The sequence below is a fragment of the Dromaius novaehollandiae genome, chromosome Z, assembly GCF_036370855.1.
Source record: "Dromaius novaehollandiae isolate bDroNov1 chromosome Z, bDroNov1.hap1, whole genome shotgun sequence".
Classification (NCBI taxonomy): domain Eukaryota; kingdom Metazoa; phylum Chordata; class Aves; order Casuariiformes; family Dromaiidae; genus Dromaius; species Dromaius novaehollandiae.
In genome coordinates, this window is record NC_088132.1 from 73,717,767 (window position 1) to 73,733,494 (window position 15,728).

Consider the following 15,728-nt stretch of genomic DNA (forward strand, 5'->3'; position numbering starts at 1 on the left):
CGGCCAATCCAGGAAGTCCGTTTGCAGATTGGGGTCTGAGTCTGCAAGACCTGTGGCCAGGCATGGCCAGAGCTGGGACTGAGCTGCAGACCGGTACACCTCTGACATAGCTGAGGCAAGGACTGAAGGCCCCAGGCTGAGCTGAAACGGTGCTCCTGGGCTCAGGGCAGGGGTGTGGGTGGTGGAGGCCCCAGGTGAGGCTGCTTAGGGCCATTAAGGCTTATTAGGGCACTCAGGGCCCTGACACCACAGTACACTGCACCACCAAGAAATGAGGGCCCTCCAGTACAGAGGCTTGATCAGGCTGGGGGAAGGAACTAGAAAAGAGTTTCCTGCATTTATACAGACCACTTCACCCACAGTCAGACCCACTTGGATACTTAAACACACCAGTATTCTCTTAGAGATCTCTAGCTTGCACTAACCTGGAGTTTCAGCACAAGAGCTCTTTCCTACCATGGGGCTGGCCCAGAACTCCTCACTCTACTCCTTGCACATCATCCTGTGCCACCTGAGCTTTTCCCAAGCAGCAAGTCCTGGGCTGGGGCACACCCGAGCTATGCATGAGCAAGAACAAGTGATGGAAGCAAAAGAAAGAATTAACCACATTCAATTCCTCTCTTCCTCAGTTACCAGCCCCAATTTCTTCCCTTTCCAGAGGTATGGGAGTCTGAACAAGTTCTCACTAAGATGCCATTGCAGAGCCGAGCATTTCTCTTTCTGTACAGTACCCAAGACAATAAAACAACAAAGCACATTTACTCCACCTGATGGCTGGATGCAGATCAGCATGCTCCCAGCCTAGGAGAGGTGAGAACCCTGAAAGCACTTTCACTCCAATTATCTAGTAGAAACAAACTGGCACAGACCCAAACTGCTTTAGTCTGGGAGCCAAAAACATTAAGTATTCCACCACATGAGAGACTTGTACATAGCCACTGCACTTCTAAACATGGGGACAGAGTAAAATTACTTGCTAGCGGTAAAATTTTATACTTGAAAAGCAGCATCTTGGAGAGAAACCAGCACACATTCACTACATCTCAGGACAACAATGGCAAGACTGATTCTTGGGCTATCTTCTCAGAGTTTCTAAAACAAGTAAGAAGAAAATCCAACTGTCTCCCCTCCTGGATATGTCTGTCTTGTTTCTGAGAAGAATCAATTTGATCAGTAGCCAAAGCTGTTCTAGTCTGTCTTAGCCAACACTTCTTCCCATCAAGAAAGCAGTTTATTACCATTTTTAAAAGACTATTAAGCACAAAAATGCTTTGCACTGTAAGGGTTAATATCAAACTCTCACTAACACTTCCCATTTCAAAAGCTCACACTTTCCTGCGTTTTCAGAGAAGAGGATTTTCAGCCACTCTGTTTCTGCGAGACTGAACATTTAGGAACACAGGGCTGGCAGCAAACATTTAGGTGAGAGCCTGGTCCCCATCACTGCACTCCATCACACACACGAACTCAGTGCAGAAGGGTCCACAGACCTGCTCTCTCCTCTACACACCACAGCTAACGCCACGCTCACAACACTACTGAACACAAAGCAAGACCTGCAACTAGGACATGCAATGGGATATACAGAGGATATATTGAGGATCTTACAGACGTTCAGTCCCATTAGAAATGTAAGCACTAGCAAAAAGTCTAACTCTTGGATGATCTCTGGAAAGATCATATCTGATTATATCGCCAGGAGCAGAAACTACAGCAGCCCTCACCAGAGTCTTTTAGAAGTTGGTTGCTTCCCAACTCCAGATCTGCTAACTGCTTAAAAACAAGTTCACATGTGGAGAGAAAAAAAACAAAACCAAAGATAACCACACACACTCTTGGTTGCCTGCATCAGGTACTACCAATCACAGCATCAGCATGCTCTGCATTTCTTTCAGCTTTTAGCTGTTGCCAGTTTCCAGAGAACCAGAAAAAAGTGCAGGAAGCCTGAAAGCTTCACACCAGGGAGGAAGAATCCCAAACGTGTTAGGTAGAAGCAGAAACAGCAAACTAATCTGGGATAAATATATTACAAACAACAGTCCAGTTTCCTTTTCTAAACTGTCCAGAGATACGATCATGTTTCATACCAAGGACTTCAGCTTTTGTGTTTTGTGAAATTTATTTTCTCTTATACTCCCTTACAAATTTCTCAAGCACTACCTAAACATAATGATACATTTTAAACATAAAGATTGAGCAGCCTGGGGTACTGCATCCACATGCATCATCTAACCTAACTAAAACAGAGCAGCCAGAAGTGACATAAGTATAAAAGCACACCCCAACAGAAGAACACACTATTTTGGTAAAGCTGCTACCCCAGACAACTATATTTTACCAGATTTGGAAAGCAGCACAAGCTGTACATGAGCATACACGTATCACTCCTGGTCTCATGCTCCTACAATATCCAGGAGATCTTCACCTGGGAAACAAAACATGATACACGATGTTCCTAAGTGTCATTGCAAACATGCTGTTATTAAAAGGTTACGGCGACGGAGCTGCAGACGTAAGAATTTCCATGGCAGACGAAAGATCTGTTTAACTCTCTGTGCAGGTTTAGAGCAGCTGTTCCCAGCTGATAAGGCAACACAATCTTAACAAGGGGGGCATGAAGAGGTCATGCTGCTGCCCTCAGCCTAGAGGGAGGTTGCTCAGCAAATCCACAGGGAGAGGGGCAAGGGCAGTGCTGTGAGCTGAGCTATCTCCATGTATCCCTCCAAGACTCCCAACCCATCTCGCAGGGCCCCTTCTCCTCCACCCAAGAGGTGGATGCAGCAGATGTTCAGTCACCACAGAAGGGGAAGCACCACTTGAGAAGGTGATGTGGGTAGATGTTATCTTCCCAAGATGAATCTTCCACACTCTTGGCACCTCCACCTTTTCAATCTGCTTCTGACCCTCCTGAGGCAGGACAGATTGAAAAGGGAGAGGATCCAAGAAAACAGCAGCACTCTGAGTCAAGAGCAGCAGAAGCCTTGAAACAGCAAACTGATATTCCCATATTTCCCTAGACATTACAAAACCCTGGAAGAGGGGACAACTTTTCACACTCCAGAATAAATTTACTTCAACACAGCAGACTCCTCCTAGAGTTTTCTTACTAAATTTATAATCCATTGAAAATTTGCATCCTCATTTAAAGCCTCATACTATATATTAGACATTGTCTCAGACCTCTGGAAGGCAGTTAAGTGTGGAGTAGTATGATTTCAGGATTTGGCACAATAAGCAAAGGAAGAAGTAATAGATGTGTTTTATATGATCAACGGCGTTAAATCAAAAACAGCTAAGTCACTAAATGCTTGTTATTCATTTAATGTTCTCAGTCTTCTGCACATGCTGTGGTTCTGTACAATGTAATATATTTTAAAATAGTGGTTAAAAGAAGTCTTGTGTTTTGAGGGCAGCAGCAGGGAGAAAACACACATTTATTACATGAAATATTTTTCATTTGTTAAATCCAGAGTGCTGTAACACATGCTTGTTTTGCAGGGAGTCTGTTTTCCTACACAGGAAACACAGATGACTTTTATTTCTATTAAGCACAGTTCTCAGACTGCAATGCAGCCCAAAACACAAATTTCAGAAGAAACTGAATTCTCTTTTGGATATTTTCTGAATACAGGGAGAGAGATCACAACTTCATGTCCTTTTAAAGCAGAGATAATTTACAAGCAATGATTGTCAAGATCAACTTAAATGAGAATGTAGTGGCTACAAGCCTTGTCTTTGGCTACATGTGCTGTGCTCTGTCCCCTTTGGCAGCCTGAATGTTTTCCCCACAGAAGCAATTTTTCATTCCACGGGGAAATAAAGTGAGCTGCTCCTCTCCTTGCATAAAACAGGCAACTTCAGTAACAAACTTTCCACTGACAGAGTGACAGCAGTGAATCACCAGGAGAGTTTTCATGAGGAAGAGAGACAGCTCCACACCAACATTAGACAATTTAAGATGTTTAAGATGTTGGATACTTTTCCTCCTTTACATACAGGACTGTACCTATTACTTCTATAAAACATTGCATTCAATCAAATTTGTGCCATCCAGCTGACTGTGCACTGGAAACAGTACATCTAGTGTAGCTCTCAGAACATGAGATACAATTTACATTGATTTTAGTGCCACAGGGCCAAGGCCTGCATCCTCCCTTGCACCAAGAAGGAGGGTGAGACTAATAGATGACCTAACTTTTTTCCACAGCAGATGGCCAATCCTGACAATTACTGGTCAAATGCCAGAGGGTGCACAAATGCTCCAACAGTGCTTAGATCATGGTGCAACATCACTCACACTGCTGGGAGCTTCGTTGCAGAAAACAAGCAACAGGCAGAGGAGGAGAGATGAGCCTTGCAATGACAGACAACCTTGAAACACTTTAACACCCGAAGCAGAAAAAAGGCATACAACCCTCCCAAATACCATCTCTGTTCCAGCTCCTGTGAGTTAGTGAAGAGCTGGAAAGAGAAGCTATATAACTTTGGATGCATTCTGACTAAACCCTTCCTTCCTTCCCCCTCAACTCTCCTCATTATTTTATTTTTAAATTTTATTAAAAACACCTTTACTTGAGACAGGTTTGCTCCAACTAGCTACTTTTCCATATTCCATACTTTTCACAAGTTAACTCCCAAGAAAAGCAATTATTCTTATGATACAGAGTTATTTATATGCTCTGTTAATGATAACGTTCGAAAACACTGAGCATTAATACTTCACTGAGCTGCACACTTCTATCAGAAAACAAGTGCATCTACTGCATATAGCTCATTCCAAATAGCTCTAACAACAGACTTGAACACTTTTAGAGCCAAATGTGTATAGATGCAAAAAAGTGAACGTTCCCTGCTTGAAGACATAATGTCAGACTGCATAATCCTGAAATAAGTATTACCAGTTTCTAAATATTCGTCCAGTCAGAGACCTTCAAATCTTGCCTATTTATTCTGACCTTTTAAGTAAGAAAGGGGCCAGTCAAGGAATGGTCACCAGCATTGATCTGCACTGAACTATTTTGCCTGAATTGTGAACAAACACAACTTGACTATAACACTCAAATTGCTCTCAAACACTTTCTCTCCAGTGTCAGTATCCTGAGTAACTTACTGAAATTCACTCACCAAAAGGTAACTCAAATCTTGTGTCCAGCAAAATCTTATGAGGAGTCGGGTTTTTGGTTCCACAGATTTCATCACGTTTCATTACCACCTCTGCCTCCAGTGTAGACCATTCCCCTGGACCTTCCTGTGAATCACAAGCATCAGATGAAGTTTCAAGTCTGGCAGATGCTCTTGCAGTAATTCTCACACATTCGCTAGGATAAGAGCCCCACAATATTATCAAGGCCTGATACCCAGTTTTAACATCTACAGACATCCCTTCAGCACATGCTGGCAGCCTTGGTTTCACAAATCCTAAAGGTTATTATGAAGACAAGAGACATATGCCTCAAAGCAGAACTATTCACTTCTCACTGGTATTGCAAAGGTAAGTCCTCAAAGGCAGAAACCAAGGAGTGCCTGGACAGCCAGAGGAATTCAGCACTGGCTAGACCTTACAGTCACTGTGCTAGGCATCCCCACCCTTCTCCTTTCATGGATAATATAAATTCCCTCTTCCTGCTCCAAGACCAAATTCAGTAATATTTTAAACATGTGCAGTGGATTTGAGGTAAAAGAACCAAGTATGTTCTGATCAGCTGCAAGGAATGCCAAATCCAGTAGTTAGGAGAAATCAGATATAAGTGCATCTGATTTCCTCCTTTGTTTAATAGGAATCAACACCACTAGACACCCTCTAATGCTCACACAGCAGCTGCAGGAAAATGATGTAGACATGCCCTACACCTACCTTAAAAATCAGATTGTCTGTTACTGGGGCAACTACAATGCCCTCTGTCTTTAGCAGGGACTTAAAAAAAACAAAAACAAAACAAAAAAACAACTGAGTATCAAACTAAGGAGTCACTACCTCAAACTTCATACACTTGCCAAAAATGTATGTTCCTTAACATCGTAAGCCCTGTTTTCTGAGTTCACATGAGTGGAATGAGACCACAGACACCTATTTAAGTTCAATTGTCTTGTGTTGCCAGCTTCCTTCTAGCCTCAGCTTTGCGGTTGAAGCTCTGCTGAGAAGCACAGTCCTGAGCTGCACCAAGCTACATTTGTAACACATTAACTATCAGTTGTGGTGCTGCCACAATAAAACTGGAGTGTCAGCTTAACCTCATCAGCTTGGCGAATGGCTTTCAGAGCAATCCACACAGTCCCGACCAGGGTGTCCCAGATCAGTCCTTTGTTCCACACTTCAACAATCAGGCCCAGGTCCAGCCGACTGATCTCACTGCAAGGAAAGAAAAAAAGAGCACAGGTGAGGAAAAAGCTCTGCTCAAGACTCTGCATTACCACCATGATCACACCAGTGAACTCTTTCCACACAGTTTAATCAAGCTACAGAGGGCTTCTGGAAGGAATGTGTGTGGCCAAGGTGTCTCACACTCATAGGGAACACTCATTTCTAACGGCTGATTTCTCAGAGTTTAAATGCACAAAGATTGCAAAATAAAACCCTGAACTATCTCACAGACTGCCAGAGTTGGAAACTCATCTCAGCAGCTATGCACATGGAAAGAAGTAGTAGATTTTGCACTGAAACATAGAGGTGAGCTCCTCTCTGTCAGCAGCCATCCCCAATTCTAACAAAGCGAGTGTCCACTTTCCTTCAGCAGCACAGGCATACTCTGGCAGGCTGAAACGTGCCAATACACATCTGTGAACAGACCCGCAACATGCCAAGAGTAATAGTCTCAAACACAGCATAGCTGCATTAGCAGCGCTACCTATCACTCGGTGCCGAGTTGCACTACTTCCGATCCTGCGCTAGCTTGTTCCTCTGCGTGGCAATGCAAGGCTTAGAGCCATGTAAGTCTCTGGCACCACATGGCAACACAACCATGCAACCTTTGTGTGCTATGCCCCTGGGAATACCTGTCAGAAGGTTTTCATGACTCTCTTCCCTCTCAGTGAGCAAAGGCTATACCTCCAATTCACTTCTTCCCAATGCTCTATGCCATTTATACCTCTCTTTCATGGTAGTTTATAACATGCTTACTTAAGAACAGTGTAATATGTGCACAGCCTGAATATTGAGAAAAATTATAAAGTACAGAAGGCCCCCGAGCTCTCTGTTCATACACAGCTGTCTCACACTTACCACACAGCAATGCTGTTACCCCTTCTTTGAGTTCAGGACTGCCCTTTGTACAAAGCTAGGTATTTCGGACACAAAGTGCTGCTGCGTGCTGTCCTCCTGTCCAGTCAAATGCAGCCATGTTAAGTTTATCACAGGAAGTTAAAAGTCTGTTAATTGCTAATTTCTATAGACTGTCATCATGGCCAAAAAAAGGACTGCTGCAAATTCCAACATCTACTTGGGCTTTGTTTCAGAGACATCTCATACTTGAAGAGTAGCTTGTATCTACAAGGTCCAAGGCAAACCCTACAGCTACAGCCAAACACATTAACACCTATTTTAAATCCAAGCACCTCTGTTTTAGGACACAGAAAGCAAAGTCAGAAGTATCCAGTACTTGGGTGAGTCAGTCCACCACAGTTTAAAATTAAGCTAAGACACAGTCTTGTTATGAGTTTACTGTTAGCATCTTGAAGCTGAGTCTCCAGCCCTCTCTATTTGGCTATGGCGACACAACATGGCTTGAGCTGAGCCAACAGCAAGCCACCCGCACCATCACTGCAGTACTATCCTACTGCTTCCCTTTTGGGGAGACAACACTTATCTCACTGCTCAGATAAACCTGCAACAACAGAAACGAGTGATTGTTCTCATGGCTGGATCACTGTGAGGCCAGAAGGGGAAGGGAGAGAAGATTGATTAGATTGGCTCAGCCATACTGTAAAACCATGGTCTTTGCTTCAATCTACACCTGCAGAGCAAGACTCTGACTGTAAGACACCCATGGAGCTTCTGTCCCGAGCTCCACAGGACAGGTCACCAGCTACGAAAGAAAAATTTTTCAGGACAGTGACTTTGATTGCCTTGACTGCATCTCCCTTTCTCCACCTTCTGGTTAGAGGCAGAATAGCTTCAAAAAACAAAGGAGCTGAGATTCAAATTCAATGTCCCTCCCATTCCACATGTACACAGAATTTAAGTGAAAGATGTTTCTAACAACTTCAGCACTGCTTTAATCATCATGTTTTAATCATCATAGCTTGTGTTTTCACTAAAGAAGTGCTTGCTTGTAAATATGCACTGATTTTAAAGCTTCTTCAAAATTAGAAGATGTCCCCAAAGAAGACATTAAAGCACTTCACTGGTCTGGTAAATAAACAAATCTCAAACATCCCTAGAGCCTCAAATTCTGAAATGTTATTTCTCACAAGGAGTTCAGAAGCAAAACCAACATACACATACAGAAAGTGTTTTCTTGCTTGCAGTGTATTTTTCTACCATGCCTTATAAAAAAGGTAAAGACAAACACAGACAGTAAAAGCTCCCTTCCCTCAGGGAAAAAAATACTGCATTCAAAAACCTTTTCCAACTCCAGAAAGACAAGCAAAGCAGTAAACAGTAGCACTGGAATATCACTGTTAATTCTCCTGGGCCAGTTTAGCGTACACAGGCTCATGCAAAACACACTGGCTGCCATGTGCTACAAATAAACATCACAATAACTGTGCTGTTGCCTGGGTAAAAGCAGGGAAGACCAGGGTGAGGTAGATCAGCTAATATGCTGCTTTTATATCCCTTAGCAACTAATTACGGAGTGGCAGAGCAACCTTACAGCATGCTAGCTAAGCTCCCAGCTGCAAGGGGAGAGGAGTTCCAGGGGCGCAGGGGAGAAGGAAGAGGAACAGTGGTGAAAGTCGTCATCCAAAACAAACCTGCCGTTCTTCAATCACTCCTGAGCAGTCTCCTCAGTATCTGGCTGTGCTTAAAGCTAGTTCTTGCCCACAGATCCAACCCAAAGCACAGAAAGAATGAGTTAATAGCTTGGGTACTAGCATGGGATTTGGCAGATGGGTACGATTCCCTGCCCCAACCTCCCTGAGCGGGGATTACCTCAGAGCTGCATGGTTTACCCTAACGACAGCCACAGCCCTGGTCTGAACAGAAAGTGCCGAGCTGAGACGATGGTGCAATTCTTGTTTCTCTGAAGATGGAAGACAGGCTTCCAACTCTCCCTGCAGGAGGAGCACACACCCCACACACTGCTCCAAAAGGAGATGAGGGCCACAAAACAAGGGACACAGAAGCACAGCTATGATAGCAGCACTCTGCCCTGTACCAAACCAGGTGAGCTCCTCACCCAGTGACAAAAGCTGCCCACTCTGGGGAGAGGACAACCAACTGCTGCTGTATGAGGGAGCATACTCACAAAGCACCATGTGGGTGTCTTGCTACAGGGACTATGCAAACACCTCAGACCCACTTGAAAACAGCAGCATTAGCTTTGACTCCACAACACGAGCACCACATCATTCCCACAATCAACAGCAGCGTCCACGCCAAGAACAGATAAACGCATCTGGAGTCTGGGATTTAATAAGTTTAGTTCACTTTGTCTTAGAAAGCTGTAGGAAGAGAACCAGATGCAATATATGAATGAGGCATTCATCTATCAGCAAAAAACTCCCCATCCCAAGAGATACTGGGAAATCTGACTGTGTGTCAGCATCACAAGGATCAGGGCAAATCAGAGGTGCCAACTACACCAGAAGGCCAGGGAGGGCAGGCACTGGTTCTGCTGCTCAGGACAGGGACTGACAGCCCCTCTGATGGCTGCAGCAGGGCAGCTGGAAAGCACATTTGTGGGCACCAGCCCAAGGGAGAAACAGCAACATGGGCACCTGGAAGGGCCAAAAGCCTGAGTGAGGAGAGTTTCCGCACTGAGATAAGTAGGGTCACAGTGCTGGGGACCTGAGTGCACTAATGGGTCGTAATTGCCCTGAGCAGCCTCACCTAGGGCCTCCCTACACCCTGCCCAGGCCCCACTTCAGCTGGCCCAGAGCTGTCAGTCCCTACCCCAGCAACACCATAGCAGTGCCTGTCTCCAGCTCTGCCACAGCCACTGCCTGGCCATCATGGGACTGTCTCTGACCCTGGTTACCTTCACCAGGCCTGAGCCTCACTTGCACTCCCAGCTTGACCTTGAAACTGCCTCGTATGATGCCCTAGACTTCGAGCTGACCCTAGCCTGATCCTTGGGTCTGCCCTGCTTGCCTCGCTCACGTACCATGAGACTGGGCCCTAGCTGGCAAGCTCCCTGCCCTGCCGGCCATGGTATCGTGCTCGGCTCCTGGATCCCCATCCTAGAGGGAGCAGCTGGCCCTTGCTGCACCCTGACACACTGGATCCAGGAGCAGGAATCCAGGCAACCCAGAACCATTACAGGACACAGACTACTCCCACCAGTCCATAAGCAGGGACAATCTCCCAGCCCACCTCTCCTTGAGCATAAGCTACTGCATAAAATAGAAAAGCAAATGACTTAGGTTGTCAGCAGGTTTGTGCATTTTGCTTGAGTAAGCACTCCATTTTATACAATATGCTAAGGAGCTTCCTACAAACGTCGGTGCTGTGGAAGGACTCATGCACAAGCACCTCACTGCCATGCAACACTGTACTTACAACATGAAGTCTTGTTCCCAGCAGGGTTGGTCCCCTCGCACTGCTACCGTCGTGCTCTTCACATTTTGCACTTTTAAGGTCACATACGTATTGAATTTATCTGGGGAACGAGAGGCAAAAAGTTACCCCCTCCAGCATACATACCATTTCACCACATAATCACAACATTTCAAGGCTTTCAGTCCATACACTGCACTCCAGGTGGCCAAAAATAAAAAGCGCATGTGGGGAGACATCACTGGATTAAAGACCCAAATATTCAAGATGTCTTTCAAAGGCCTTCCCCTTCCAAAGTGTCAGTTCGATGTTCTTAGATATTCATGCCATGAACAAACAAAAATCTTTCCCCCCAAAAACAACAGGCAACAAAGCATTTGCAGTAAGTTGGGGGGCGGGAGTGTAAAATCCTGAAGAACACAGCCACTTTGAGTGGCTGCCTACTGAAATGCAGAGGAGGGAAAGGAGAGCCAGTCTGAAGAGACAGGGCCTATCACACAGACCATGCAGAGCTAAAAGCAGACTTGCAAAACATACAAGCAAGAAGTAACTGGAACGGAAGGGAAATGACTGTACAATCAGCCTGACTGCTCTCCCAGTTGCAAGCTGGTTTTCCACCTGTGAGTCCACAAAGGGCTTTCTCATGACAAGTTAAGGGCAGAAGAGAAATAGTAATCTATGCTAAATGTGCAAAAACTGATCCGTAGTGCCAAACCAGCTGAACTAGACGAACCACGTTACGCTAGCATTTTGACAAGCTAGGGTTCGTTTAGATTTTTTTGCTTTTTCTTTTAAATCTGATGGAAAAGCCTGGAGCAACTTTTTTCCTTGTTGCTGCTACTTCTTTGCTAATAAAACCAAAAGCAGGCAAACAAACACAGAGGAAATTTGAATATCAGTATCTGAGAACGACCAAACCCCCCTGTAAGGGGAGTTACTGCATCAGGCATATCTATTAGTATCATCAACCCCGGAACAAGACACACACTAAGCAGCGAGAAAGCAAAGTACAAATTCTAATAATTCAGTGTTCTGCTTTATCTACGCCCTGCATAAGTCAGATTACAGTCCATTTTAATACTGCCGAATTCACACACACCAGTGCTGCAGGCTACTATAGCACGTCCCAGCATCTAGCTTCAAACACCTCAACACACGAGAAGAACAGGGAAACAACACTACCCAGAAGCTCAGGCAGAAGTGGAAGTCACTGGAAGCTGGACACCATATCTAGTTACACTGCTTGCATCCCTCCTTGCCGCTGGGCTTGTCAGTGAAGCCACTCAGTTCACTTGTGCTAAATCTAGACTATAGGACACATTCTACAGCCCCAAGCAGGGCTGCTGAATGGCAAACACCCGGAGTACATATTGTGTCCCTTCCAGTCTGTGCACTCAGCTTTCCTTTCCTGGAAAACCAAGGCTGGTCCATGCACAGATACAGATCTGATGTGGAGTAAGGACAAGGAGACAGCAAAAGGATATACACAAGCATGCCTGCAGTTCAGCTGTAGCCTGATAACACCTGTACCAAGAGAATACAGCCGTGCAATTGCTTTGGACCTAAACATTTTAACATGTGTTTCTCCAGAAGCCATACCTCTTTCTTTTCTTTAAACATCCCAAAACCAGTATTTCAAACAAGCAAGTTTACAAACCACCTGAAACTGGGCTCCAAGGAAAAGGCAAACTGCTTATTCTTTTGTAAAAAGCACATCAAATTGTATTCAACAAACGATTGCTGAGGGACTCCTTGCTTGCTACCAGAGCACAGTGAAATAGTTATTTAGACTGTAAACTCTGTGTGCCACAAGCTGTTTGTTTTTATTCTATTACATGGACACAAAACCAGGCAGAGGGGATTTTGATCCCAATTACAGCCATTAAGGGCTGCCACATAAGAGAATGAATCAATTCTTTAGTAGCATCCAGCAACCACAGTGTGTACTGGGGAGGCGCTGGATCCAGACAGGCACATACTGGTGACTGGGACACACCAGTTCTGCTTGGCAGATGTTTACAGATCCTATATTTAAATGGGACAGAGGAAGGATGAGACTGAAGTGCAGGCTGGGGTGGGAGCTGGTCACAGTAGATGAAAATCGACTTTCCTCACTCATCGCCTGTTCAGGTCAGGTAAGCAGGTGGAGGTTTCTCAGCATGATGACACCAGGTCTAACTCAGACAGCCTGGACTCCCGGGGTAGCTTTTGTCACTCATAAGAACACCACAGAGGAGCAGAGAGGAGCTGGATGAAAGCTGGGGAGGGGAGCAGCAGGAGCAGGAATGAGAGCAAGTGTCACTGCTGCTGTGAACAAGATCGACTGGAACAAGGGCAGAGCAGGGCTTACCTGGCGGTCCTTGAAGTTTAGCTTTCTTTACTGTAAAGAAAAAAAAAAAAAAAGAGGTGATTAGTGATTTTGTCTTACTACAGTTTCATTCTAGGAGATGCATAGTGTCATTGGACATCCCCAACAGAAAACTGGAAGCTGGAAAACTGTACTGATTTTCACGGTTTAACGGATCTGGAGACAGAGCCTCTTCCGTGCCCCATCTCACCTCTCTAAATAGACGCAATTTAAAAAAAGAATTATAGGATTAATGTTTGGAAAGCACCGTGATGTGGCTAACAAAATAATTTCGAAATCAGTCCTTTGCAAACCAGAAATTATTATTTCTGCTGAGCAAGACAACAGTCCACATCACCTCACTTACAAAGTCATGGATACACTAGAAGAAATAAGCATTACTATATAAACAAAGAACACCTCTTCAGCAGGACACAGCAGACTTTCAATCACAACTTGAAAATAATCACCTAAGAATTACCTCTATAACGTGACATCCGTGAATGAAATGAACCCTCCATGCCAAACAAGCAGCAGGCTGAACTCAAATGTCACTTTTCAGAGTTCTCTTTTGTTAATTTAATTCCAGGACAGCATTTATCAAAAGTTAAGGATCAGAACATAAAACAGCACTGGTTCTTATCTCTCTGTATGGAAGTGGTCCACGTCAAAAGCGAGATTTTGTTTACGTTTCTCTTCTGCAGGCTCACATCCTCAATGACATTTCTATGTGTAAGTACTGAGGCAAGACATCTCCAGGCTCCCCTAGTTTTCCCAGTGGAAACACAGTAACACAAACAACATATTTGACAAGGTAGGAAGCAAGATACGCCTGAGAGCAAAAAATAGTTGAAGAAGGGAGTTAGTGCATCTTCCTCCAGAAAACAGGGCACCCAACATTTACTAACATCCCATGGTGACAGATTTCCACAAGATTTCCACACTCTAGAAAGAATTTTTTTTTTAAGGGCCTTTACATGGTTATACACACAGAGTTACAACAGAGTGTGATGCTGGAGAACACCCTCACTATCTGATAAATGCCTCTTCGCAAGCATCCACAGTCCAGGCAGGTGTTTCTACGCAGGGAACGTCGTACCAGCTGTAGCACAGGACAGGGAGGTCTCAAACACAAGTCAGAAGTGCTGTAGCTTTTAGCAAGACTGCAAAGCCTACAAGCTTTATTTCCAAAATAAACAGGTACATTTTCACCCAGATTCAGAGCCTGAAGTATTCCTGAGGCTAAAGCTCGTGGTACAAGCAAAACGCCCAGCAGTCACGGCCAGCGTTCCCGCTGGCTGAAGGAGCAGATTCCTTTTTAACCTCCAAACAATCTGTTTAATCGCAGAGAAGGGGGGGGGGGGGTGCAATCTACCCGCTTCCTAGGTGCCTTTGGATACAACACAAAAGCAGGTGTTTCACAAGCAAACATTGCCTTGGAGTGAGCAGACACCAGGTTATCTTAGATCCTGCCCTCTGCTTTGGAAAAGGCAGCGGACAAAGAAGTGCATGTGCTCGAGGGGAGGGAGAAAGGGAGGAAGACGGCAAGGGCATGTGCAGTAAGCTAAGCTTCAGCTGGTCTCGCTCCCTAGTCGGCGGCAGCAAGCTCCACTGCTGTTAGCGGAGGCACCCCCAGTGCGGAAATTCAAGGATTACTTGTCAGAAAAGCAGCCGGCGCGGGCCAATTGCTCCCAGCCACACAGACGAACACAGTCTCGGCAGCGAGCAATATGCAAACTAAGAGACAGATGGCTGTCTAAATTGTGCTCTCAACCTCTAAATATTAAGAGGTTCATTCGATGAAATGTAGCAAAGCTTCCACTGCCCTGGTGTTACAAGACAACCCTGAGAAGCTCAGAAAGAATGTTTGAAGTAGGTAGATTTGGATAACTTCTATCTTAGATAGAATTTGCTTAGCATGAGTAGCCGCACACTTGCTTAGCATGAGTAGCTAAATTTGCTGAAGCCTTAGGCCACGCTCCTAGTTCGGTAAGAAAGGGCCCCAGAGCTGGTGCAGGCTGGAAAGATAAGGGAGTTACAAGCAGTCTGCATTCCTGTGCCCCACTCTCCGAAAGGGAGGATGTCAAGGCTGTGAAATAAGGCCTGTTTGGGCGCCAGGACCTTGGGAAGCAAAACCTCCTCTCACTGTTGAAACAGTGTTAATTAAGGGGTCTGGATTATGTCCTCTTCCTCAGGACCTTGGGAGATAACATCTACTGACCTAGCTGGGGCAGTGTTAATTGATCAGGACCTTGAGAAGCAGGGGTGGGACCCAGGGAATGAAGAAATCACTAACCAATCAGTGTAAAAGGGAGAGTTGTAAATCTGGCAATTTGTTTGTATAAATGCTACTTGAAAAGTTGGGGGGGTGTGCTCGATTTGTGGGAAACCACTGAGCACCCAGGCTTGCGCAACTCTGAAATAAATAAACAAATGTCTCTCCTGAGTGTGTAATTATTGGCTTATTGCACACCGGGCAACGAATCCGCTTTTCGGACAACACTGGTACACAGAGGAGCTCCCAGCGCGGGGCTCCAGCGAGAGCTGTCCCAATGGTCACAGCAAAGGGGATGTTCTGGAGCAGCAGCGAGGCAAAACACAGGAGACCTCAAACCTGCTACAGAGCGCAAAACACAAAATAAAGTCTTGTATTCATAATACCTAGAGGCCCTGGGCTCATTCCCTGAAGACGACCTGCATGTAACAAATTACACCTTCAACTGCACA

General features: G+C 45.1%; 1 protein-coding gene across 3 annotated transcripts in view; it reads right to left on the bottom strand.

Moving 5' to 3' along the window:
- The window catches only part of LOC112988024 (protein unc-13 homolog B), a 218,157-nt gene that overhangs the window by 178,665 nt on the left and 23,764 nt on the right, over positions 1-15,728 (bottom strand). For all 3 annotated transcript variants that reach the window (XM_064502595.1, XM_064502594.1, XM_064502596.1), the window contains 4 exons: positions 13,005-13,034; positions 10,658-10,757; positions 6,232-6,349; positions 5,125-5,248 (listed from right to left, as the gene is read on the bottom strand). In XM_064502595.1, the coding sequence (XP_064358665.1) occupies positions 5,125-5,248; positions 6,232-6,349; positions 10,658-10,757; positions 13,005-13,034 (372 nt within the window). The remainder of the gene's footprint in view (positions 1-5,124; positions 5,249-6,231; positions 6,350-10,657; positions 10,758-13,004; positions 13,035-15,728) is intronic.